Source organism: Manis pentadactyla, chromosome 2, assembly GCF_030020395.1.
Source record: "Manis pentadactyla isolate mManPen7 chromosome 2, mManPen7.hap1, whole genome shotgun sequence".
Classification (NCBI taxonomy): Eukaryota; Metazoa; Chordata; class Mammalia; order Pholidota; family Manidae; genus Manis; species Manis pentadactyla.
Genome location: NC_080020.1, coordinates 155,892,086 through 155,915,988, shown reverse-complemented (window position 1 = coordinate 155,915,988; position 23,903 = coordinate 155,892,086). Strand labels below are relative to the sequence as shown.

At 41.2% G+C, this 23,903-nt stretch overlaps 1 protein-coding gene across 3 annotated transcripts; it reads left to right on the top strand.

Annotated features, from left to right (window-relative positions):
• The first annotated feature begins 605 nt into the window (after positions 1-605).
• On the top strand, positions 606-23,443 carry ZNF2 (zinc finger protein 2). Of its 3 annotated transcripts, XM_036880071.2 has the most exons (6): positions 8,396-9,194; positions 16,558-16,625; positions 17,833-17,959; positions 19,912-20,025; positions 20,541-21,585; positions 23,057-23,443. In XM_036880071.2, the coding sequence occupies exons 2-5, from the start codon at positions 16,593-16,595 to the stop codon at positions 21,539-21,541; spliced, it is 1,275 nt and encodes a 424-aa protein (XP_036735966.2). In that variant the 5' UTR covers positions 8,396-9,194; positions 16,558-16,592; the 3' UTR covers positions 21,542-21,585; positions 23,057-23,443. The 3 variants fall into 3 exon arrangements, with proteins under 3 accessions (XP_057352970.1, XP_036735966.2, XP_036735965.2); XM_057496987.1 differs by lacking the exons at positions 8,396-9,194; positions 23,057-23,443 and adding an exon at positions 606-711 and having other exon boundaries at positions 20,541-22,350; XM_036880070.2 differs by lacking the exon at positions 23,057-23,443 and having other exon boundaries at positions 20,541-22,350.
• Positions 23,444-23,903: the final 460 nt, after the last annotated feature.

Sequence of the window (23,903 nt, the reverse complement as noted above, 5' to 3'; positions counted from 1 at the left end):
ACCAGCCAGAGTCCCTGAATACAAGTCACTCTTGTCTTCTTTTAACCCTCGACCCCCAAGCCCACTTCTTATAGAAAAACAGCCATAGAAGGGGAAGGTTAAAATCCTACATGGGAGGCTTCTTTTTTTTTAAAGGCCACAGATTCACTGGCATGCCTCTTTTTAAGGAGGTGACTGTGTGGTTCCTCTCCTTAAATCTGGGCAGGCTTGTGGCCAGTTCAACCGATAGTGTACAGCAGAAGTGACACCACTGATTTCTAAGGCTAGGTCATAAGAGGCCACGCAACTTCTTTTTCACTGGTACACTCCTGGCATGAGCTACCACATAAGAACCCTGATTGACCCCACCTGTCTGCGGGGACTGCCGTTGAACTTGGACAGTTGATCCCTTCCTTAGCTCACTCCTGTGATGTCTGAATCCAGGACTCTGCTCTCCTTGGCTGTAAATGCACTGCCGAGATTGTGTCTTCTTTAATATCTTGTACAAAGCAGAATACAGTGTGCAAGCTGATAAATAATAAATAATAATACTCTACTGAGGGAGAGAAGGGATTAAAGATGGCAGTGTGAGAGGTGAGATAGAGACCTCCTCCTAAAAACACATACAATACGAAAATATAATTAATACAACTAATCCTGAAAGAGCACCAGGAAAGAAGGCTGCACCAAACTGCATACAGCTGGAGGAAAGAACAGACCTCACAGAACAGGGTAAGTACCAAAGCAGGGACCCAGCGGTATCCAAGACCTTCCCCCACCCCAGCTCACAGGCAGGAGGAAGAGAACCAGAGCAGGGAGGGAGTGGAGGCATGGGACTGCTGAAACCTAGCTCTGGAGATCTGCTCTGGGAGCACAAACCTACATTGCATGCTGCTCTGGTGATTACTGGGTTTGGAAAAGCTAAGACAGGTGGAATACCTGGAGAGAATGAGAATTCAGCGGCTTGTGGAAAACAGGGAATCCTATCTGGCTGATCTGGGTGGGCAGTCTGAGAGACTTTCTAAAAACAACAGGGCTGCTAAAGCAGCAATTGTACAGAGCTTACTGCTCAGGAGAAAGGACAGGTAGACAAAATTGTCCAGGTGCATTCTGCCCAGCAGGCTGGGAACTTAAACAATTTTAAGGCGCTCCATCCCCCTGGCTGGCTACACAGCTCCAAGGCCCCCCACAGTGATATGCAGCCTCCTGCACCTTCCTCCTGGCTAGCCCACACCGGACTAGCAAACAGGCAGCACCTGCCCTGGTGTCAGGCCAGCAAGAGGGAAGCCCCACCAATGGCAGCCACAAACACAAAGCATAGAGGCTTACACCTGTGTGTTCAGCCCACTGGTTCTGGAAGTGGAGACAGACATAGCAGCTGGGAAGCAGAAAACTGCTCTTTTCTACCCCCAGGCACCAGCACCACTCCCATGCGACCCACAACATCGCTCCAGGAGCTTAGCAGCTCCAGGGAGTAGAGCTTCTGGACACTAGATGGTGCAACATACAAATATCAAACATCAAAGGAACCTAGTTCAAACCAAAATCCCACAAATACCAGAAAAAGGGTCAAGTGAAACTGAACTCATCAATCTACCTGAAAGAGATTTCAAAATGAAAATCATAAACATGGTCATGGAGGCACAGAAAAATATTCAAAAACTCAAAAAACTCAAAAATGAATTCAGGATGGAGACCCAATCATTAGGGACTACAATGGAGGGATTTAAAAGCAGATTAGATACAGTGGAGGAGACGATAAATGATATAGAAATTAGAGAAGAGGAATACAAAGAAGCTGAGGCACAGAGAGAAAAAAGGATCTCTGGGAATGAAAGAATATTGAGAGAACTACGTGACCAATCCACGGAAAAATATTCGTGTTATAGGGATACCAGAAGAAGAAGAGAGAAACAGGGATAGAAAGTGTCTTTGAGGAGGTAATTGCTGAACACTTCCCCAATCTGGGGAAGGAGATAGTCTCTCAGGCCATGGAGGTGCACAGATCTCCCAACACAAGGGACCCAAGGGAGACAACACCAAGACATATAATAATTAAAATGGCAAATGTCAAGGATAAGCCAGAGAGAGAAATAAGATCACATACAAAGGAAAACCCATCAGGCTATCATCAGACTTCTCAGTAGAAACCTTACAGGCCAGAAGGGAGTGGCATGATATATTTAATACAATGAAGCAGAAGGGCCTCAAACCAAGAATACTCTATCTGGCAAGATTAAAATTTAAATTTGAAGGGGGGGTTAAACAATTTCCAGATAAGCAAAAGCTGAGAGAATTTACCTCCCAGAAACCATCTCTACAGTGTATTTTAGAGGGACTGCTATAGATGGAAGTGTTCCTAAGATTAAATAGCTATCACCAGGGGTAATAAAAAGGCATAGACAAGGAGTACAGAATATGATACTTAATATATAAAGAATGGAGGAGGAAGAAAAAGGACGAGAAAAAAGAGAACCTTTAGATTATATTTGTAACAGAATATTAAGTGAGTTAAGTTAGACTCTTAGATATTAAGGAAGTTACCCTTCAAACTTTGGTAACCACAAATCTAAAGCCTGCAATGGCAATAAGTACATACCTTTTGATAATCATTCTAAATGTAAATGGTCTGAATGCACCAATCAAAAGACATAGAGTCACTGAATGGATAAAAAAGCAAGACCCAACTATATGCTGCCTAAAAGACACTCACTTAAAATCCAAAGTCACACACACACTGAAATTGAAGGGATGGGAAAAGATTTTTTATGCAATAGGGAGAAAAAAGCAGGAGTTGCAGTACTTGTATCAGACAAAATAGACTTCAAAACAAAGGAAGTCACAAGAGACAAAGAAGGACATTACATAATGATAACGGGGTCAATCCAACAAGATGATATAACCATTATAAATATCTCTGCACCAAACACAGGAGTACCTACATATGTGAAACAAATACTAACAGAATTAAAAGGGGAAACAAAATGCAATGCATTCATTCTAGGAGACTTCAACACTCCACTCACTCTGAAGGACAGATTGACCAAACAGAAAATAAGTAAGGAGACAGAGGCACTGAACAACACATTAGAACAGATGGATCTAACAGACATCTACAGAACTCTACACCCAAAAGCAGCAGAATACACATTCTTCTCAAGTGCACGTGGAACATTTTCAAGAATAGATCACATACTAGGCCACAAAAAGAGCCTCAGTAAATTCAAAAAGATTGAAATTGTACCAACCAGTTTCTCAGACCACAAAGTTATGAAACTAGAAATAAATTACACAAAGAAAATGAAAAATCCCACAAACACATGGAGGCTTCACAACATGCTCCTAAATAACCAATGGATCAATGATCAAATAAAAACAGAGATCAAGCAATATATGGAGACAAATGAAAACAATAATTCAACACCGCAAAATCTGTGGGACACAGCCAAGGCTGTGCTAAGAGGAAAGTATATTGCAATACAGGCCTATCTCAGGAAAGAAGAATGATCCCATAAAAGCAGTGTAAACTCACAATTAATGAAACTAGAAAAAGAATAACAAATGAGGCCCAGAGTCAGTAGGAGGAGGGACATAATAAAGATTAGAACATAAATAAATAAAATTGAGAAGAATAGAACAATAGAAAGAATCAATGAAAGCAAGAGCTGATTCTTCGAGAAAATAAACAAAATAGATAAACCCCTAGCCAGACTTATCAAGAAAAAAAGAGAGTCTACTCACATAAACAAAATCAGAAATGAGAAAGGAAAAATCACTATGGACACCACAGAAATACAAAGAATTATTAGAGAATACTATCAAAAATTATATGCTAACAAACGGGATAACCTAGAAGAAATGGAAAACTTTCTAGAAAAATACAACGTTCCAAGGCTGACCAAGAAAGAAACAGAAAATCTGAACAGACCAATTACCAGCAATGAAATTGAACTGGTAATCAAAAATCTACCTAAGAACAAAACCGCTGGACCACATGGCTTCACTGCTGACTTTTATCAAACATTTAGTGAAGACCTAATACCCATTCCCCTTAAAGTCTTCCAAAAAATAGAAGAAGAGGGAATACTTCCAAACTCATTCTATGAGGCCAGCATCACTCTAATACCAAAACCAAGGAAAGACACCACAAAAATAGACCAATATCCCTATGAACATAGATGCAAAAATATTCAACAAAATATTAGCAAACCAAATTCAAAAATACATCAAAAAGATCATCCATCATGATCAAGTAGGATTTATTTCAGGGATGCAAGGATGGTACAACATTCGAAAATCCATCAACATCATCCACCACATCAACAAAAAGAAGGACAAAAACCACATAATCATCTCCATAGATGCTCAAAAAGCATTTGATGAAATTCAACATCCATTCATGATAGAAACTCTCAACAAAATGGGTACAGAGGGCAAGTACCTCAACATAATAAAGGCCATATATGACAAACCCACAGTCATCATCATATTTAACAGTGAGAAGCTAAAAGCTTTTCCTTTAAGATCGGGAATAAGACAGGGATGCCCACTCTCCCCACTTCTATTCAACATAGTACTGGAGGTCCTAGCCATGGCAATCAGACAACACAAAGAAATAAAAGGCATCCAGACTGGCAATGAAGAAGTTAAACTGTCCCTGTTTGCAGATGACATGATTCTGTACATAAAAAACCCTAAAGAATCCACTCCAAAACTACAAGATCTAATATCTGAATTGAGCAAAGGTGCAGGAGAACAAAATTAATACATAGAAATCTGTTACATTCCTATACACTAATGATGAACTAGCAGAAAGAGAAATCGGGGAACAGTTCCATTCACAATTGCATCAAAAAGAATACAATACCTAGGAATAAACCTAACCAATGAGGTGAAAGACCTATACTCTGAAAACTACAAGACACTCATGAGAAAAATTAAAGAAGATACCAGTAAATGGAAGCACATCCCATGCTTATGGATAGGAAGAATTAATATTGTCAAAACAGCCATCCTGCCTAAAGCAATCTACAGATTCAGTGCAATTCCTATCAAAATACCAACAGCATTCTTCAATGAACCAGAGAAAATAGTTCTAAAATTCATATGGAACCACAAAAGACCCCAAATAGCCAAAGCAATTCTGAGAAGGAAGAATAAAGCTGGGGGGATTACGTGCTCTGCCTTCAAGCTCTACTACAAAGCCAAAGTAATCAAGAATTTGGTACTGGCACAAGAACAGACCCACAGACCAATGGAACAGACTAGAGAGCCCTGATATAAACCCAAGCATATATGGTCAATTAACATACAATAAAGGAGCTATGGACATACAATGGGGAAATGACAGCCTCTTCAACAACTGGTGTTGGCAAAACTGGACAGCTATATGCAATAGAATGAAAGTGGATTATTGTCTATCCCCATACACAAAAGTAACTTCAAAATGGATCAAAGACCTGACTGTAAATCATGAAACCATAGAACTCTTAGAAGATAACATAGGCATAAATCTTCTGAATATAAACATGAGCAACTTTTTTCTGAATGCATCTCCTCGAGCAAGGGAAACAATAGCAAAAATAAACACATGGGACTACATCAAACTAAAAACTTCTGTACAGCAAAGGACACCATCAACAGAACAAAAAGGCATCCTACAGTATGGGAGAATATATTTGTAAATCACATACCCGACAAGAGGTTAACATCCAAAATATATAAAGAACTCAGACTCCTCAACAACCCAAAAAGCAAATAACCCGATTATAAAATGGGCAGAGGATATGTACATACAATTCTCCAAAGAAGAAATTCGGAGGGCCAACAGGCACATGAAAATATGCTCCACATCACTAATTATTAGGGAAATGTAAATAAAAATCACAATGAAATATCACCTCACACCAGTTAAGATTGCCAGCATTGAAAATATTAAGAACAAGAAATGCTGTTGAGGATGTGGAGAAAGGGGAACCCTCCTACATTGCCTGTGGGAATGTAGCTAGTTCAACCATTGTGGAAAGCAATATGGAGGTTCCTCAAAAAACTAAAAATAAAAACACCATTTGACCCAGAGTTCCACTCCTAGGAATTTACCCAAAGAAAACAACTTCTCAGATTCAAAAAGACATATGCACCCCTATGTTTATTGCAGCACTACTTACAATAGCCAAGATATGGAAGCAACCTAAGTGTCCATCAGTAGATGAATGGATAAAGAAGATGTGGTACATATACACAGGGGAATACTATTCAGCCACAAGACTGAAACAAATCCTACCATTTGCAACAACATGGTGTTGGAGGATATTATGCTCAGTGAAATAAGCAGGCAGAGAAAGACAAGTACAAAATGATTTTCCTCATTTGTGGAATATAACAACAAAGCAAAACTGAAGGAACAAAACAGCAGCAGACTCACAGACTCCGCAAGAAGGGACTAGTGGTTACAAAAGGGGAGGGTTATGGGAGGATGGGTGGGGAGGGAGGGAGAAGGGGATTCAGGGGTATCATGATTGGCACACATGGTGAGGGGAGATCATGGGGAAGACAGTGTAGCACAGAGAAGGCAAACAGTGACTCTGTGGCATCTTACTACACTGATGGGCAGTGACTGCACTGGAGCATGGGGGAACACAATAACTTGGGTGAATGTAGTAACCACATTGTTTATCATGTGAAACTTTCATAAGAGTGTATATCAATAATACCTTAATAAAAAAAGAAAAAGAAGAAGCCTGATTGCCGTGAGAACACCATGTTGTGAGGGAGTCCAAGAACAAAGAGATTACATGTGGGGATTCTGGCCCTCAGTGCCAGGTGAGCCCAGCCATGGGTGCCAGTCCAGGTACCAGACACAAGAATGGAGAAACCATCTGAGTCTCCCCAACTGAGGGTCCAGAAATTGTGAAGCAGTGAAGCAGAAACAAACCATCTCCACATTGCTGGTCCAAATTCCTGACCCACAGAATCTGACCTATGGAATCTGTTAGCCTAATAGACTTGTCGTTTTAAACCGCTAAATTTGGAGTGGTTTGTTACACTGCAGCAGATAGACAAAACATCCTGTAATTTGTCAGAGGCCACAGCTGGCAGGCCTAGGAGGCATCTGTTTTATTTTAAATAAGATGGATTTCTATTGTTTCTTGGCTACTCAGTGTCCATATGGCATTCCTAACTCTTTTGATAAAATCAGTTAAAAATCTCCTAATCTTTCCAGCAATTTGGCAGATTGGATAACTAGAACAATCGTCCTAATTGAAAACACTAGAAATGCTAAAAAGTTATAAAACATCTTTGAAAACACACTGGTGACCAGGTGATAAATTTGCAAAGAATTAAAAAAAGAGAGAGAGAAAGAGAGAGCTAGAACCCTGACAGGTCAATGAGCAGCAAACCTGACTTTTATACTATTAATCCCTGGAAAACTTGAGCTTTGACAGCTACCTGAAGCAGTAAAGATAGAGATAAATCCTAGGGCCTGCCAGAGCCTGGGGAATGCTAGAAGGAAATTCATCTAGGACCCCAAAATTTCCACTCAGAAAAAGGCTGAATAATAAAAGCCACCACACAGAAGGGAACAGCAAAACATATCTGCCTCTGATCAAGTCCTGATTTTATAGAAATATCCAAACCCCTTACCACAGCACAAATTCACCCTCAATCTGGCCTCAAGTCACCATGAGTTCAACCTTAAGTTACAGCCCCTAAATCATATCCACGAGCCACTCACCTTGCTACCAGTTCTTTGCCCGTTTATCCTCTAGTCTATACCTTTGCAAGTGCTGTCTTCTCTGCTTAGATTACACTTTTTTCTTCTTATGATAAGGAAAATATTCAACACAGCCGTCAAGGTCAGCAAACTGCTTTTTTCCTCCAGTTGGCAAAGCACTCCCAGCTCCCTCCTCCCCTTCTCCAGGCTCCTCCTTTGCCCTGCGCATGCCGAAATGCCACATACCAAAATAATATAAACTGCTCCCCTTGCTTGTGCTCAGGGTTCAGACCTTGGGAGATTATTCCCCTCTGAGCCTGCCGGTGTAAAATAAAACCTCAACACTCCAAGACCTCCCGGTGCCGCTTGGTTCTTCCGTCTGTGATCCAGTCCAGGTTTTCCAGTATTTTCTGTAATACTTAAGAAAGTAATTACTCTTCTTCAAATGCACCAGTTATAGGAAGCCTCTTTCCCACAGTTCACTGCTTCCTCCGTTGTACTCCCAGTGTCTTGGATGTGAGATAATTATAGAATATTCTACATTGTTTTAATAATTTCAGGTTCTGGTTTTTGTTTTGCATTGCACCGTGAGTTTGGGGCAGTAACTGTTTTAGGATTTTATATTTTTTGTGTAATCCTTTCTTCCCTGAAGCTCACTGGTTCAGTGGTTCTCGGTGGTAATTCTTAGCTTTAGCTGCACATTAAAATCACCTACATATCTTTGCGAAATCTCGCTCCTCATAGGGCCCAAGCATCTACATGTCCAAAGGAGTTTCAGGTGACTCCAGCGTACAGTCAAGGTTGATTATCCCTGAGGAGTCTCCAACCGGAGGCAACAGGAAGCGAGTCAAGGAAGACAGGCTGGTGTGCGCTCAAACTCGGGAGCGTAGGGCCGGCTGCCAAGTTACATACACAAATATCTTGGGCTCTTTTCTTCCGGCGCAAAAATGTGCACGTATCTTGCCTCAGGCCCTGTTCCGTTCTCAGAACCAAATTCTGCGTCTCTGTGGCCCAAATTCAGAATTAAATTCCTGAAAGTGGACACGATGAAGCAGAACAAGCCCCTTCCGAGAGCCAGAAGACCCGACCTTGCGGGTATCCACCTGCGGGGTAAACCAGGGGTAGGGACGGGTCCCAAGAATCAAAGAGACACATTTCTTTCGGACGGCCCTTCCATCGTAAGTCTGGAGGGGCGTGAGAGCACACGTAGGCAGAATTTCCAGAGTGACCATAAGCCTCCTATGCATCCACAGCAGTTCCTTTCCGGCTACCGCGACCGTTTGCTTCACCGCCACCGGCCTATTTAGAGGAGTACGCTAGAGCGGGTTTTTCAGACGTCATATTAAAGCGCACCGACCGCTGAGCCTTCTGGGGAATGGAGTCTGTGCGAAGGCCGAGAGTTGACTGGGAGTGCGGACGTCAGACCCCTTTGCGCAGGCGTATTGCTTTCCCGATCTGAAGAGGCTCCGTCTTCCCGGGTCCAGAACCCTGTGCGCCGGAGGTGAGGGCTGTAGGTGTGTGACTTGGAGATGCAGAGTGAGCGCAGCGGCCGAGAGAAGGGGACACTGACAACTGGGGGGAGGTGCTGTGGGAGTAGAACGTAGTGACGCGGGCGGAGCCAGTCTGCAGTGTGTCTGTGTGGCGACGTCCCGGCTGGAAGAGGCACGGACGGAAAGTTGCCCCTCCCCCTGTACTCGTGTGTGCGCGTGTTCCGTGGGGTGTGGGCACTGTTAACGAGTGGTCTTTCAGAGTGCATCCACTGTGTGTCAGATCCCAACTTTCAGGTTGGAAGTTTGGAGCCCTTTTCCGCCCCTCCCACCCCTTCTTCTCTTAAGAAAGAGCTTTTAATAAACGTGGGTGGAACTGATACTAGATCTAGGGTGCTGCCCACTCCAGTTCTTCCCTCTTTCCCAGAAAGCGCCTCAAGAGTTTCTCGTTTAGCTCCCTGCCTTGGGTTTCTGCACGAGTGATCACGAGACCTTCATGTTGGAGGTAGGAGTTAATGTGGAAAAAAAAAAACACGAAAAATGTAGCAAAGCGCTGGGCAGATTTGAGAGGGAGATGACTCTTACTGGAGTGAAGTGTCCCGGAACAGTGGGAGACGAGGATGAAAAGAAGTATACTGAGCCAGGGCATCGAGGATGAGGATGTGACACAGTCGGCAGGGTTGGAATCCGCAGTAGGTGGATTGCACGGGTCGATCTAGGGACTGAAGAGAATAAAACGGTCCCATCCAGCACTGGAGAGAAGAAGGTACTAGTGGCAAGGAGCCAGTTAGGGCTGTGTGGTAGTGGTAGTAGTCCTGAAGCAAGCTGTTGTGGGCCTGAGTTATGATGATGTCATTGGTAGGGAAGGGTATGCATGACATTGCAAAAGAAGAGTCAAGGACCTGATGACCAACTAGATTTGGGAGGAAAGAGAGCAAGGTAAGAGACTGAATTTGGAGCACCTGGGAAAATAATAGAACACCTGACAGAAATATAAAGCCAGAGAGAGCAGTTGAGGTGGGGAAGTGCATAGATGAAAATGGTCTTGAGGTGCTGGTAGAATGCCTAATTCAAAATTTGCAGTCATTTGGAGATGCAAAATGAGTTTGGAAGAAGGATTGGGACTAGACTGGCGAACCATCTCTGTAGAGTTAGAAAATGGAGTGCCAGGTATGCATGGACTTTCTGAGGGATAACAAGAACACTGTACAAAGACTGGACCTTGGACAGCATCCATATTTCCAGGGCAAGATTGGAAAAAAAAAGGCACAGATGGTAGTTTTAGCAGTAGGAGGACAGTCGGGCTAGTGCAATGTCAGCAGCTACAGTGACTACTGAAAGAAGGAGAAACTTGTCAAAACAGTCAAAAGCTGCAGAGAAATAAAGATGAGAAAAGGACTATTGGAATTAGATCAGAAATACATTGGTGATTTTCGAGCGTGCAGTTTGAGGTTGTGAAAGGTGGCAAGAGCAGAATAGCAGATTCAGGAAGAGTAGATGCTGATAACATGGGGTCAGTGAGGTATGGATCAAACTCTCATCCAAGAGTTTGATCATGAAAGGAAGACATCAGTGATTCTGTTTTGCTAGAAGGAGGCCATAGGATTCAGTGAGATGGTTTCAGGTAGAGGAGGATTGTATCTGAAGATATGAGAAGAAGTACTGGAGAGATGGGCGCTGCTGGAGAAAGAGAGACTGGGTAATGCAGGGAGCAGATCTGAGAGGGAAAGAAAGTAGGACACAGATGGAGGAAGCTAAGGTGAAGTCCTGGAAACTGACAGATTGTGGTATTGTTGACCTTACACCCCAGGCTGCCTGGCACATAACAGGTACCTGGAAATATTGAATGGTAAGATGAACAGATTGGTGTAGGGCAGTAGAAGAGAAAGGAACTTTCATTTGTTGAACAGGCTGTAAGAGAAATGCTTAATATTAATCGTCTCATTTATGACTACTCTGTGAAGTAGCTATTAAACAACTGGGGATCAACTGTTAGCTTAAGTAATGTGCCCAAGCCTTCACAGTTAATAATTCGAGGCCTTTGGAATGTTTCTACCATGCAGTCGCCTTGGAACTCACTCTTGTGGAGCTCGCTGTAGTAAAAGGCTGAAAAGGTTCTGCTGAAATTGAATGATAGCCATAGATATTTGGAATAACTATGTAACTAGGATAGGAACAGTAAAAGCTTCCTAGGCAAGGGCTCATTTGAAGAACTATAATAAGAATTTGAAGAGCATTTTCATCAGAAATATTCTGAGATCCAAGAACAGGAAAGAGAAAACAAGTGAAGGTGACCTGTTGCTGGCAGTGACTCCAAGTAAATTTGGTGGATTTGGGGAGTCTCAAGTGTCATTGAGAGCTTACTGAAGCGACTGTCTGGGGAGACTAAACCTAATGGGGACTGAAGTCTGCCTGGAAGGGAGCCCACCGATGATGAGCACCTTGGGAAGATCAACTGGTTGTTTAATGGCTGGGGAGCTTTTATGCTCACCACCATCTGTAATTTGTTCAATAATCAGTTTATTAAAGTCATAATCTAATAAACGAAATTTTGAAAATTGTCTTTAAGCATTTAAACATTGAGCAGTTTCAACTACAATTTCAAAGCAGTTCGACTAATTTGAAAAACCTAAACACTAGATAACATATACAAATAATTTGATTCCAGAGTTATTGCTACACTTATACTTCCTACTCTAAAACAGCAGCAACACAATGTATTTAATATTTTCATTGTTTCTACCTTCCTAGGATTATAACAGGACTCCTAGCTAAGGCTAACACTAAGCTCATTATTCTAAATGCTTTCTACATATTATCCTGTTTAAGCATCACAATAACTGTATAAGATAGGTACTTTTCATTATTCCAATTTTATAGATGGGTAAAGTGAGACACAGGTTAACAAATGTGCCTAAGGTGGTACAGGTAGAAAGAGGCAGTGCTGGAATTTTATTTCAGGCAGTCTGCCAGATCTGTACTCTGAAGGATTGAACTCACCTGTATCTCTAAATACTAATTTTGATAACTCCCTAGGGCCCAAGTGTAATATTTTGAGACCCTCCTGGGGATGGAGGAATCTTAACAGACCAGCAAGGAAAAGAATATGGTCTTAATACAAGTTACAGGGTCCTGATGATGTATTTTTGTTTCTATTTGTGTGTATATATCACTCTGCCTCCTTCTAGCAAGATTCAAACCCTAGTCTCTTCCTTAGGTTAAGCTCCTTTTTATAGATAGACTAAACTTGTTTTTCCAGTAAGCTTTTTTTTTTTTTTAAGTTTTTACCTTTCACAAAGTTTTAAATGTTTTTGCAAACTGGTGTTTACCCTCACGGTGATAATCTTTTAAAGATATGTTTGGCTGCTCTTAACCCATTGTCTAGTAAATATATATTGATACGGTCTTTCGGTGTTTTTGAAAACTTACCTTATTAGTGTCTTATGATTAATAAGGCCAGCTGGAGAGCTCGTCTCCCAAGGGAAGAAGGATTAAGTCTGCATGGTTAACCTCGCCTCTTTAGAATCTGCAGTTGGTTCCTTATTAGGAATGCATGTTCCTCTGTCTACCTGACCCCAATACTGATTAGTCTTCTGTTTGGGGTACCTAGTTCCTCTTTCTGGATTACTTGGCTTGTCCCCATTCCCTGGGTTTCTTTTTTTATGCTTATATGAATAGATACAAGTATGTAACATAAAGATAAATCTACACTTTATGAATAGTTTAGTCACAGTTAATAGAAAAAAGCTATATGATTAAAGGCTTAAACTTTACCTTCTTTATATTACAACCATTTAGAAAATGTATTAACTTTCCTATTTTGAGTATGAAATTCATGGTCTTGCAAAATTCAAATTATTTCATTTAGCAATAATAATTTTTACAACTTGGACAGTGGGAGCCAGAGTCATCTAATTTTTCCTATCCGAGATTCTCAAACTCTAAATGCCCAAAACCTGCTTCCTCTCTGTTGCTCATCTCCATGAATGGTACCATTATCCACACCAGTGCTCAGATCATTGACCTGGGGGTCATCCTGGCCTCTCCTATCACCTCTAGTCAGTCTTGCCTATTTTTAATATCTTATAGTAGTAGTTCCTCTGCTCTCCATTTCTGCTGCTACTATTTTCCTTCAGTTCATCATTTCTTTCTTAATTAATTGTAACAGATTCCTCACTGATCTATTCACCTCCATTCTTGCCTTCCTCTAATTCCATTTTGCCACAGCTACCCAGAGTGGCATGGCTGCTTGTGTCAGCCCCGAGGTCACCCTGCATACATGGATTTGCTGGAAGGACTCAATTCAGCCTACAGTTGCACTCATGGCTCAGGTTTTGACAGTGATCTTGCATGGATGCATAGCTAGGTCATAAGAGAAAGAGACAGGCAGAGCCTGGAGGAATCCATGTGTAAGCTTCCTCATGCTCTACCCCCTCCAAGGAGGGGTTACACAGAGCACATCTCTTCCAGCAATGAAAATGCAACATGTGTGATGTTTCAGCCCAAGGAAGCTCACTGGAGACTCAGAGCCCATCTTTTTATTGAGGGCTGGTCACAGAGGCATCCTCTGCCTAACACCTACCAAAATTTCAGACCCTCAAGCAAGAAAGCAAGTGTTCAGCATAAATGACATTGTTTGCACAAATGCTTTAGGCATAAGGGACCTTATCTCATGGGGAGCCCTCTTCTCGAAGTTCTGAGATCCCAGCTAGGGGCCAACCTTGCAAGAAGACCCTTCTAAGAATAGCAGTTCTCAGGTCTTCTCTAACTTTTTTTCACACCACCTTTCCTTCATTCCTGTTTTTTTTCCTTATACCAAAGTAGATACATACTCTTATTTTAAAAAATATATAAAGAATTGTAAAAAAATCACTTGTAATGCCACCACTCAAATTCTATTTACATTTTAGTATACTGTCTTTTCTGTACATATGTGCATGCACAAATATGCAATTTAAAAAGTGCATTCTCCACTTAATATTTAGTGAATTTCTTTTTTTTTAATTTATTTAACAAAAAAAATTACAGACAAAATTGAAGTCTCTTAGTTATCTCTCCCCAATCCCATTTCCCACCCTTGCCAGAGATACTCACAATTTGGTGCTTATTGTCCCATACAGATTTTTGTAAATATTACCTGTTTTAAATTTTATATTAAATATTACACAGGTCATTCTATAACATTTTTTGCTCAGTAATTATATTTTTGCTATTTATTATTAACATCGGGCTCTAGTTTATTCATCTCAATGTGTAATCTTTCTATACACACACACATATTCATAATTATCAATATTTAAGTCATTTATAATTTATCACAAGTGATCTTTTCCCCGGGAACTTTTAGTGTCACCTGAGTCATATATCAAGCTTCCCTACATGTGTGGATATGTTTGGGGATTTTCTGGTCTATTGGTCTATCAACTATGTGACTATTTTTTCATGAAAATAAATCATTACAGCATAGAGCTTAAAAACTACTAGACAGACCTGGATTCAGATTCTCCCTCAGCCTCTTACGAAGACTAAATTTCCCAAATTGTAAAACTGTACCTTCTTTATTGATTTATGAGGCTGGAATTAATTTATCCTTATAAGGAATAAATGCCAGTTATTAGTATGATGTTTAGCGATATTCCATTGTATAGATTGCCTGGGTCATAAATTGATCAAATCTCCTATTTTAGAAACTCGGGATATTTCAAAATGTCCCTGTATTATTATAAGGATTAAATTAGATAATGCATGTAGAATGCTTAGGTTGCCACACATAGCACTAATAAAGGTTAGTGTTGATGGTTAAGAGCAAGTTTTGCACATATTCTTTCATATTTCTTTAGAATGAACTTTAGAAGAGAATTGGTGGGTCAAAGAGTATGTATATTTCAAAGTATGTATATTTCAAGGCCCTTGATACAAATTGAAATGATACTCTAGAACAGGAACACAAATAGGATGACACCAATGCTTAAATCCTTCAGTGATACCCATGCCAAGAAAACTCCCCTTGATCTAGCTGGCCTCTGCCTGCTTCTCCAAACTCATCTTTTCGCAGAGCACTGCTCACAGCCTAGACATCTGCCATTATAAACTAGTTAGTTGTTAATCCTCTCCATGTAAAGACCTGCCGCCTTGTTTTTGAAAAAATTGATATTTTTCTTGCCTACAATGTTCTGCCTCCCTAAAATCAAAACTTATCTTAGATCCCACTGCTGCCATGAAACCTGCAATGCCCCTCCCTCCCTCCCATCAGGATTAGGCAAGCCTCTGATATGCTCTCATAGTTGGCTGGGTGTATCTCTTTGGAGCACTCATCTATCCTGTTGTGAAGTATTATTTTGGTTACTTGTTTGTCCTTTGTAGGGCAAGTACAGTGTCATGTAGTTTTTGTGCTTGGTATAAATAGTTGGAGCTGAATGAATGTTGGTTGGATACATGGATGAATGAATAACCAGGATCAGTGAACATATTCCCTTGATTGAAGGAGAGTAGCCAGTCCAGGAGTGGTACTGGGTGAATTGAGGGACTTCAGAGCCAGAAATTATTGAGTTTCTGCTTCAGTGCTTTCCCAGTGATGTCCTGGCTGTTGCTCCCCTGCTGGCATCCAGCCCCACTGTCTGGTACACCCTGTTCTCTACCTGAGACCTCCCACATACTCAGGGGCTCTGCTTCACAGTGACTTTGGCTCTCTTGATTCTTGTGGCTACTCCCGTCTCTCATGACATCCTCCCAACTCTTTACCCACTTGTTGTCCTGACCTTTCTTAGTTCACATTCCTGAGGAAGGATGTCATCTTTCCAGCCAGATCACATCTCAGTCTACTGGTCAGCCTGTGCATTGCCCACCTGCAGCCTAATTAGTGTGACTACAGGAAGGAGACTCAGGGTCACGTGGAACAAAACGGGGCTGCACAAGGGCTTCCCCTTTAGCACAGGGTTGGGAATGGGGTATTTTTCCTTTGAAGAGGCTATGGGTATTTACTTGACATGTCTTATCCACAGAGTCACTTATAAAATGTCTTATGCTTCTTATCCACTGACAATTCAGGTCAATGTTGAATGTGAATTTATAAATATAGTATGAGCCTTACTATGTTCTTGACTCCCAGGAACAGAACTTTGCTAAAGCAAACACCACACTGTTCTGAATAGCAGTGTCCATGGCTAATTCTAAGTTTGCTGTGATTCTAGGATGGGGTGGGGCTGCTCCTGGCCTTAATTTACTTTGCCTTCCCTTTTTGTAAGGTATTGAGAATGTGAGTGGGTATATATCTCATTGATATAAGGAGAGACCTATTGCTTCATGAGTCAGAAAACTACAAAACAAGACTAGTCTTTTTCATACCTTATTTCTCCTCCCATACCTCTGCCTCATTAGGACTCTGCCCTTTTCTAAAAGGAGAGCAGGAGGGAATGGCTTCTGTGTCTCCAACTGCCAGATATCAGGTAAGGTGGAATTTTATGTCTCTGAAATACTTTTAGTCCCCAGAATGTAACCACTTTTCTTTCTCTATCCTGGAGCTTCTTTGATCAAACCTAACCAGGTGGATAAAGGACTCCCTATGGAGTGCTTCCTTCCTATTTAACTTTTATATCCTTCAGTGACCTTTTCTTGCCTTGAACAGGTACCCATTAGCCCTTCACTAGGCACACAGCTACTATGGCCTTCACTCTGGGAGACTTTGCCTAAAAGGGGTCTGATTAGAACATTTGGGGAACAGCAAACTGGTTCTAGTCCTGACTTTCTGTAGTGCATCATGTGTGTGCTGAGAGCAGGCCCCAAGTATTCCAGGGAATGTTAGGTCAGGCTAGGGAACGTGGCATATGCTTAAAGCACCTCAACGAGGTTGTAAGAGTCCTTGGAGGGTTTGGTGTGGGTAGACATGTGGCTTGATGCATTTTTGCCCAATGCAGAGACTTGAATTCCATGTTCTGGGTTAGAACTTTTGCACACACCAGAGATTCATGTGGGGGTTTCAGCATTGGGGGTAAAGAGGCAATTTTATAGAATCACAAAGCATTAGGATAAAATCAGAGGGATCCTAGAGACAGTCTAGTCAACATCAAGGATTTGTAAAAAAACAGGCAAATGGTAAAATTTGAATAAGGTTGTAGATTAGATGATAGTATAATGTCTATGCTATTCTCTTTGATTTTTATAGTTATACTGCAATTACACGAGAGTATCCTTGTGATTTCCAAATTCACATTAAAATATTTATGAGTAAAGGGACTTCATGTTTGCAAATTACTCCCAAGAAGTCCAGGAAGAAGGTAGGAAATGTGTATATACTGAGAGAGAGAAAGGTAAAGCAAATGTGGAAAATGTTAATATTTGGGGAAGCTGGATGAAGGGTACGTGGGAATTTTTTGTTCTGTTCATGCAAGTTTTCTGTAAGTCTGAAAAAAGAGCCCCTTTTATTCAGGGGCTTAGCTGTGAATATAGAGGTATGGGATTTTGACCAAGAACTTCGAGCCTTAGAGGACTGTGCCACTTTGCCCAAGTGCTTAACGCCCTACTTTGTTGGAACCATTTCCCTTCCTCTCCCTCCACATCTTTGGGGCTGTCTCCCTCCACATCTTTATGACAGTTTTGTCTGGCCCGCATAAAGAGAACAATTATGAGTAAGGGAGAATGTGATTGTGTTTCCAGGAATCAGTGACCTTCGAGGATGTGGCCGTGATTTTCACAGACGAAGAGTGGAAGCATCTGGTCCCTGTTCAGAGGGACCTCTATAAGGAGGTGATGCTGGAGAACTATAAAAGCATTGTCGCATTGGGTAAGGGGAGTTTTCCATAACAAGTTAGCCTCTGTACTGTGTAAACGTGGTGGGGCTGAGGGGCTAATAAATTGATATTCCCACCTGGTTCGGAACCACTGAGAGACGAGTAGAAGAGGATAATGATGTAGCTTAGGTGTACTGCAACAGCGGGCTTCTTAACCCTGAACCCCAGCATTGCACAAACTTGCTCCCTAAGCCATAGCAGGCTGAACAACCACGGGCTCCCCTGCAACTTGAAGGCCCTGGAGGAGCAAAGCAGAATGTGTGCCTGCTGTGGGGAGCTGACCCTTGTGAAGGGGGCAGACAAAAGAGGCTGTTATATATGTCCCGCTCTTTCCCCACCTTATCAGGTGATTTACTCATCTCCATCCAGAGGACTAGCAGTGGGGCCAGGGACCATACTGTTGAGGGGGCTATTTCTCTTCAGAGAAGCAGAGGAGGGGGAAGAAATGCTTCCCTTTAGAAAGACGACTGTGTGAGGGTGGGAATACAAGGTTGTGCCTCAGAGCAGGTCACTAGAATGGGTTTGATTTGAATACTTGTTTTAAATACAGTCTTAGATGCTCACAGACAGCACTTTGCAATTGTAGAGACATGTGTGACAAAGGGAAAATTAAGAATTACTGCTCATATCAGTTATTCGTGTGAAGTCAAGTTGGTCTTCTGCACGTAAGAAAGCATCTCAGGAGCTTCCATAATTAAGAGGCTGGGAAAATGTGCAGATTCAGAAACGGGCAGCAGATGGCAGTAAAAACAGTCACATTGCTGATTTCATACGAAGCAGGTCAAAAACACAACTGGAACACCTCCTGGATTAGCTTAACAGGCCAAATATGGGAATAGAATAGAACGTTCAAGAAGCATTAAGGGAGACTTCTGAGCCCTTGTCACAGGCTTTGGTGGGATGAAATATTGGGGAAAATAGAATTCCTTAGAGCAGAGACAGGCAAAGGGAGGTGGCGACGTGGCATTTTGATGGATGGTAGAGAACCAGCATGCAACAGTTGTATGATCCTTGGGCCCAGTAGGAAAGTGCCTCTCTTCCCAAGTCAGGGGTCCCAGTGTCAGGGAGGTTTCCTCACGAATATTTCTAGGAGGGAATCTATTTTTTTATATCACCAAAAATGGATAGATTCACTTCTAGAAACTGTCCCAAGGAAATAATAGGATTAGCAACCCAAGGTATACACAAATGTTCATCATACCAGTGTTTGGTAACAAAAACATTAAAAACAGTCTGAAATGTCTGCCAGCAGGAAATTAAATAAATGAGATTATTTCATACAGTGTAATATCATGTAGCCATTAAAATGGAGACGTAGATCTGTGCTAATTGAAATAAAATAGTACTTTAAATTTATTATTTGAAAAAATAAGGTTTACAAGTCAGCATTATTTCATTATTCAGTTTTAAACAGAATGTATAGGTATCTTTTGGTATCAGAATGGATATAAAGACAGAAAAAACTAATGCAAAGTATAAAAGGTGATTTTTCTTTGATTCACACATACCTCTCATTTTCCTACAGTGAACATAATGAAGTACAGCTTAATACTGAAGGGTAAACAAACAAAAATGGTCACCTTTATTATACATGTTTTCTCAAGATGGTCTTTTTTCATTCTCTTCCTTGATCCAAGGACTGTCCCCCATCCTACCAGTGCTAACAATAGGAGTGTCCCACTCACTTCAGGGGCAGGAAGAAACACATTCATTCAAATGGATTTTATCAACTTTTTGACTAAGTGCTGCTTGTTCCTTTTTAGAACCTCAGCCTTGACCTCCATTCAGAGGTTCCTGCTTCTGAATTACTCCATTACTGTACATTACTAGCATGCACTTTGTGCGTTTTGCTTTTTCTATATGAAAGGCATAGAGGCCAGAATTAAGCTTTGGAATAGTTGTATATTTTCATCACCTACCTGGCTTGTTTCTTTACCATGAGCAGGACTTCCAGTTCCTCGACCTGATGTGATTTTTCATTTGAAGAAAGGGAATGAGCCTTGGATAGCTGATTTTCATGGAAGTGAGGAGAAAGAATGTGCAAGGAGTGTCTCTCTAGGTAATTGAGTCTGAACAGGGCACAGCAGAGCTTTGTTTTGTGGTCATTTGGGTGGGGGGGGGAGTATTGGGTCTCACCTTTTTCTCAAATTCAAATATTTTGCATTAGTGTTAACTCTCTATTACCCATCAGTTTTCCTTTTTTTTTCTATACCTTAAAGTATGAATCCATCTTTATTCACCTAAAATTATCCCCTTAGATCTGTCACATTACCCATTCACACTTTGATATCACTGTTCCTCACCACAACCTCCACATAACATGTTCTTCTAACTATCGTGGCCATGCTCTCAGTGGGAACTCTCTTTGTGAGATGTCCACCATCAGTTCTGTTCTCTGCCTTTTTCTTCATTCTTAAGTCTCAGTCTTTCCCTAGAATGTAGGACTATTTTTGGGAGCAAGCCATGCAGTGACTGTACCTCACTTTTCTAATTTATCATCATATTTCTTTCTCCTGCTGTAATATCTCCTAGCCCAGGAAGGAGACTACATCTATGTTTTCTGTCCATTTGCAGACTGGGAGACTAAATCTGAGATTCAAATTGCTTCAGAAAAAGAAAAATCAGAAGGAACATTGAGGGAAAGGCTTGGAGGAAAAGCTGCTCTGCATCCTAAATTGGGAGTTCATGCACTGGAGGATGGATTAGAAACAGAGAAGGAAAGCCCTGCAGTGGAGACCTGCAAGAAATCCCAGCAGGAGAGCTTACAGCAAGGGTCAACCCCTCCCAAGAAAGTTCTCATTAAAGAGAGAGACCAGGAATGTAGTGACTGTGGAAAGACTTTTTTTGACCATTCATCCCTTACTCGCCATCAGAGGACTCACACTGGAGAGAAGCCCTATGACTGTCACGAGTGTGGGAAAGCCTTCAGTCACAGAAGCAGTCTCAGTAGACATCTGATGTCTCACACTGGCGAGAGCCCCTATGAATGCAGTGCATGTGGGAAAGCCTTTTTTGACCGGTCCTCTTTAACTGTACATCAGCGGATTCATACTGGAGAGAAGCCCTTTAAATGCAGTGAGTGTGGAAAAGCTTTCTTTGACCGTTCATCCCTTACTCGACACCAGAGAATTCATACTGGAGAAAGTCCTTATGAATGTAATCAATGTGGGAAAGCCTTTAGCCAGAAAAGTATTCTAACTCGACATCAGCTAATCCATACTGGTAGGAAGCCTTATGAATGTAGTGAGTGTGGGAAGGCCTTCTATGGTGTCTCCTCACTGAATAGACATCAGAAAGCCCACACTGGAGACCCTCGTTACCAGTGCAATGAGTGTGGGAAAGCTTTCTTTGACCGCTCTTCCCTTACACAACATCAGAAGATTCATACTGGAGACAAGCCATATGAATGCAGTGAATGTGGGAAAGCCTTTAGCCAGAGGTGCCGGCTTACACGACATCAGAGAGTTCATACAGGAGAGAAACCCTTTGAATGCAGTGTGTGTGGGAAAGTGTTCAGTTCTAAGTCATCAGTTATTCAACATCAACGGCGTTATGCCAAACAGGGAATAGACTGAGCTGGGTGAAAGCTTTAGTCAAAGGACCTCCATAGAAACTCAAGGTAGGTCTTCCCAATCTTAAATCCATCATTTGGTCATGCTACCTATTCTGGCTAGTGACCTTTCCCATCTCTGCCACCCCAGTGTTTGAATATATAGGATGCTGGAAATTAGAATTTGACTCTTAAAGAGTCAACATTTTGCTGAAGCTTGTCAGACAATAGGATAAATGTTAGGAGGTTATCCTCAGACACATCCCTTGTCTGAGGCCCCAGGTAACATTGCACTTTAAATAACTGGAGGCTACAATAGGAAGAGAAGCAAAATTCTATGAGAGCAGCACCTTTTTTTTCCAGAATAGTTCTTTTTATAGCTGTTAGTCCTCTTTTGGAGCTCATTTGGCACTGACTTTGTGTCCCAGCTGTTAGGTCTCTTACCACTCCCACTACTAGCCAGCACTTAATGAGTGCTTATTATGGGGTAAGCACTCGAGAGTTTTGCAAGGATATTATTTTGTTCTTTCACCAACCCTATGAAGTAAGTACTGTTGCTGTCCTCATTTTACAGAGGAGCAAACTGAATTTTAGAGGTGTTAAATAATTTGCTCAAGGTGACACACTAGTAAAAGGTGAAGCCAAGTCCTGAATACAGGTCTACCTTCAAAGTCCATTCCCTTTACCATTATGTTACAAGATTTGTTTTATAATTTATGTGCCTGTATTATCTCAACTAGATTGTAACAACGTGAAGGAGTGACATATCCTTGTATTTCACACAGTGCCTTGCAAATAAATAATAGATGCTCAATAAATATTTATCTGAATTAACAGCTGTTCTGCTTACCAAGTTCTATTTAAGAACACCTCCTGGATTCACGTCCTTTCTCTGAATTTGCACAGTCTAGCCCATACCCTTATCATCTCAGGGTACTGCAGTAGTCACTTCTTAATTTGAATTCTTCCCTCCTCATTATTGAAGGGGGAGGGGGATGCTAAGCCATGGTGCTATAATAAACTCCTAAATAAAGATTAATTTCTATCATAAAATCTGATGTGAGTCAGTCTGTCTTCATCCTCATCACTTAGAACATGTTGTTTCCAAGGTCATCATGGAAAGGAAAGCTGAGGAATACTTTGGGATATTTTTAAAGGCCATCACTTCTGCCCTTATCTCTTAAACCAGAACTCAGCAACAGAAGGCTAGGAAAGGAAATAAGCACCCCAATATTTGGTTAACATCAACAGCCTCAGTCACCAGTTACATTTTGCATATTACTGTTAGGCCAGTCTTTGCAAATGACCCCTTCCTACCCATAGTTGCTTTACTCAAGACCTAAAATAGCTCTCTATTTAATGAAAGCTTCTCTAAATATTTAAGGTCGGTCCTAATGTAATTCTACATTGCTGAACTTTAAGTTTCAACTCCCAAAAGTTTTCTATTCCCTGAGCCCAGGCCATATTTTTATTTCATTAAAGGTCAGGTTCTAGACAACTTTGACTCTAGGAATCTGCATCCCCTTTCTATTTGCTTAAGGTGAAGCCCAGAAGAGGACTTGATTCTGAAAGGCTGTCTGTAACTTAGCTCGCCATGCATGAATCCCAGAGGACCAAGATGCATTTCTCCTGGGAGTTACAGTCAGATTCAAGAAGTTGGAATTCCAAACAGATTCCTTCCACCCTACTAACAACTCTGTTGATCCACCTTTCTTAGAGCAGACAAGCAACAAGGAAGACTTTTCACATGTGGAACTTTGAAGCAACTTCATGGCATGTAAAACCTATCATACTGTTTAATAATGTCAAGTAGAAAATAAAAAGGAACCATTGACAAACTTTTGGCTGATGATTGTCTCTGAGAGTTCTGAGTCTTTAATTTACTGCTTTGTTAAAAGTAACTTGAGGGCCAAGTATTTCTTTAAGATACTCTGCCATTGTAAGCATGCTGAAACTACAATGAATTCAGAATTCTAATGGATTTTTTAGTACACTGATAATTGAAACAGAGTGAGGACATAAATTGGATAGTTCTCCCTTTGTTCCCCTTCTAAATTTGGTGTCTGCAGAGCATTTTTTTTTTAATGTGAAGTACTGTTCGATCTCCTGCTAGAAATTCTGAGGAAAGCACCATTTTACTTTTCAACATCTCCCAATAGCACATGTAGTAGTGGAATCCTTAAATGTTGAGCTTTTAGCTTCATCTTTAATAGGATCAGATCTTGGAATCACAAATTGGTCGAATTGGAAGTAGCCAGCATTCTTAAGACATAAGGCTAAAGACCTGTTAGTGTTTGTAGACTTTAGACTAAGACTTTAAAAGTAGTCTTAAATAATCTTGCTGGTGCTTAAAGCTTTATCTCAGTTTTAGGAGAGAATTAAATACC

Excerpts from the sequence above, each read along its gene's own strand:
- ZNF2 (XM_036880071.2), top strand. The coding sequence starts at position 16,593 with ATGGCTTCTGTGTCTCCAACTGCCAGATATCAG. Across the intron at positions 16,626-17,832 it reads CTCCAACTGCCAGATATCAG|GAATCAGTGACCTTCGAGGA; the intron begins GTAAGGTGGAAT and ends TTGTGTTTCCAG. Across the intron at positions 20,026-20,540 it reads TGCAAGGAGTGTCTCTCTAG|ACTGGGAGACTAAATCTGAG; the intron begins GTAATTGAGTCT and ends GTCCATTTGCAG.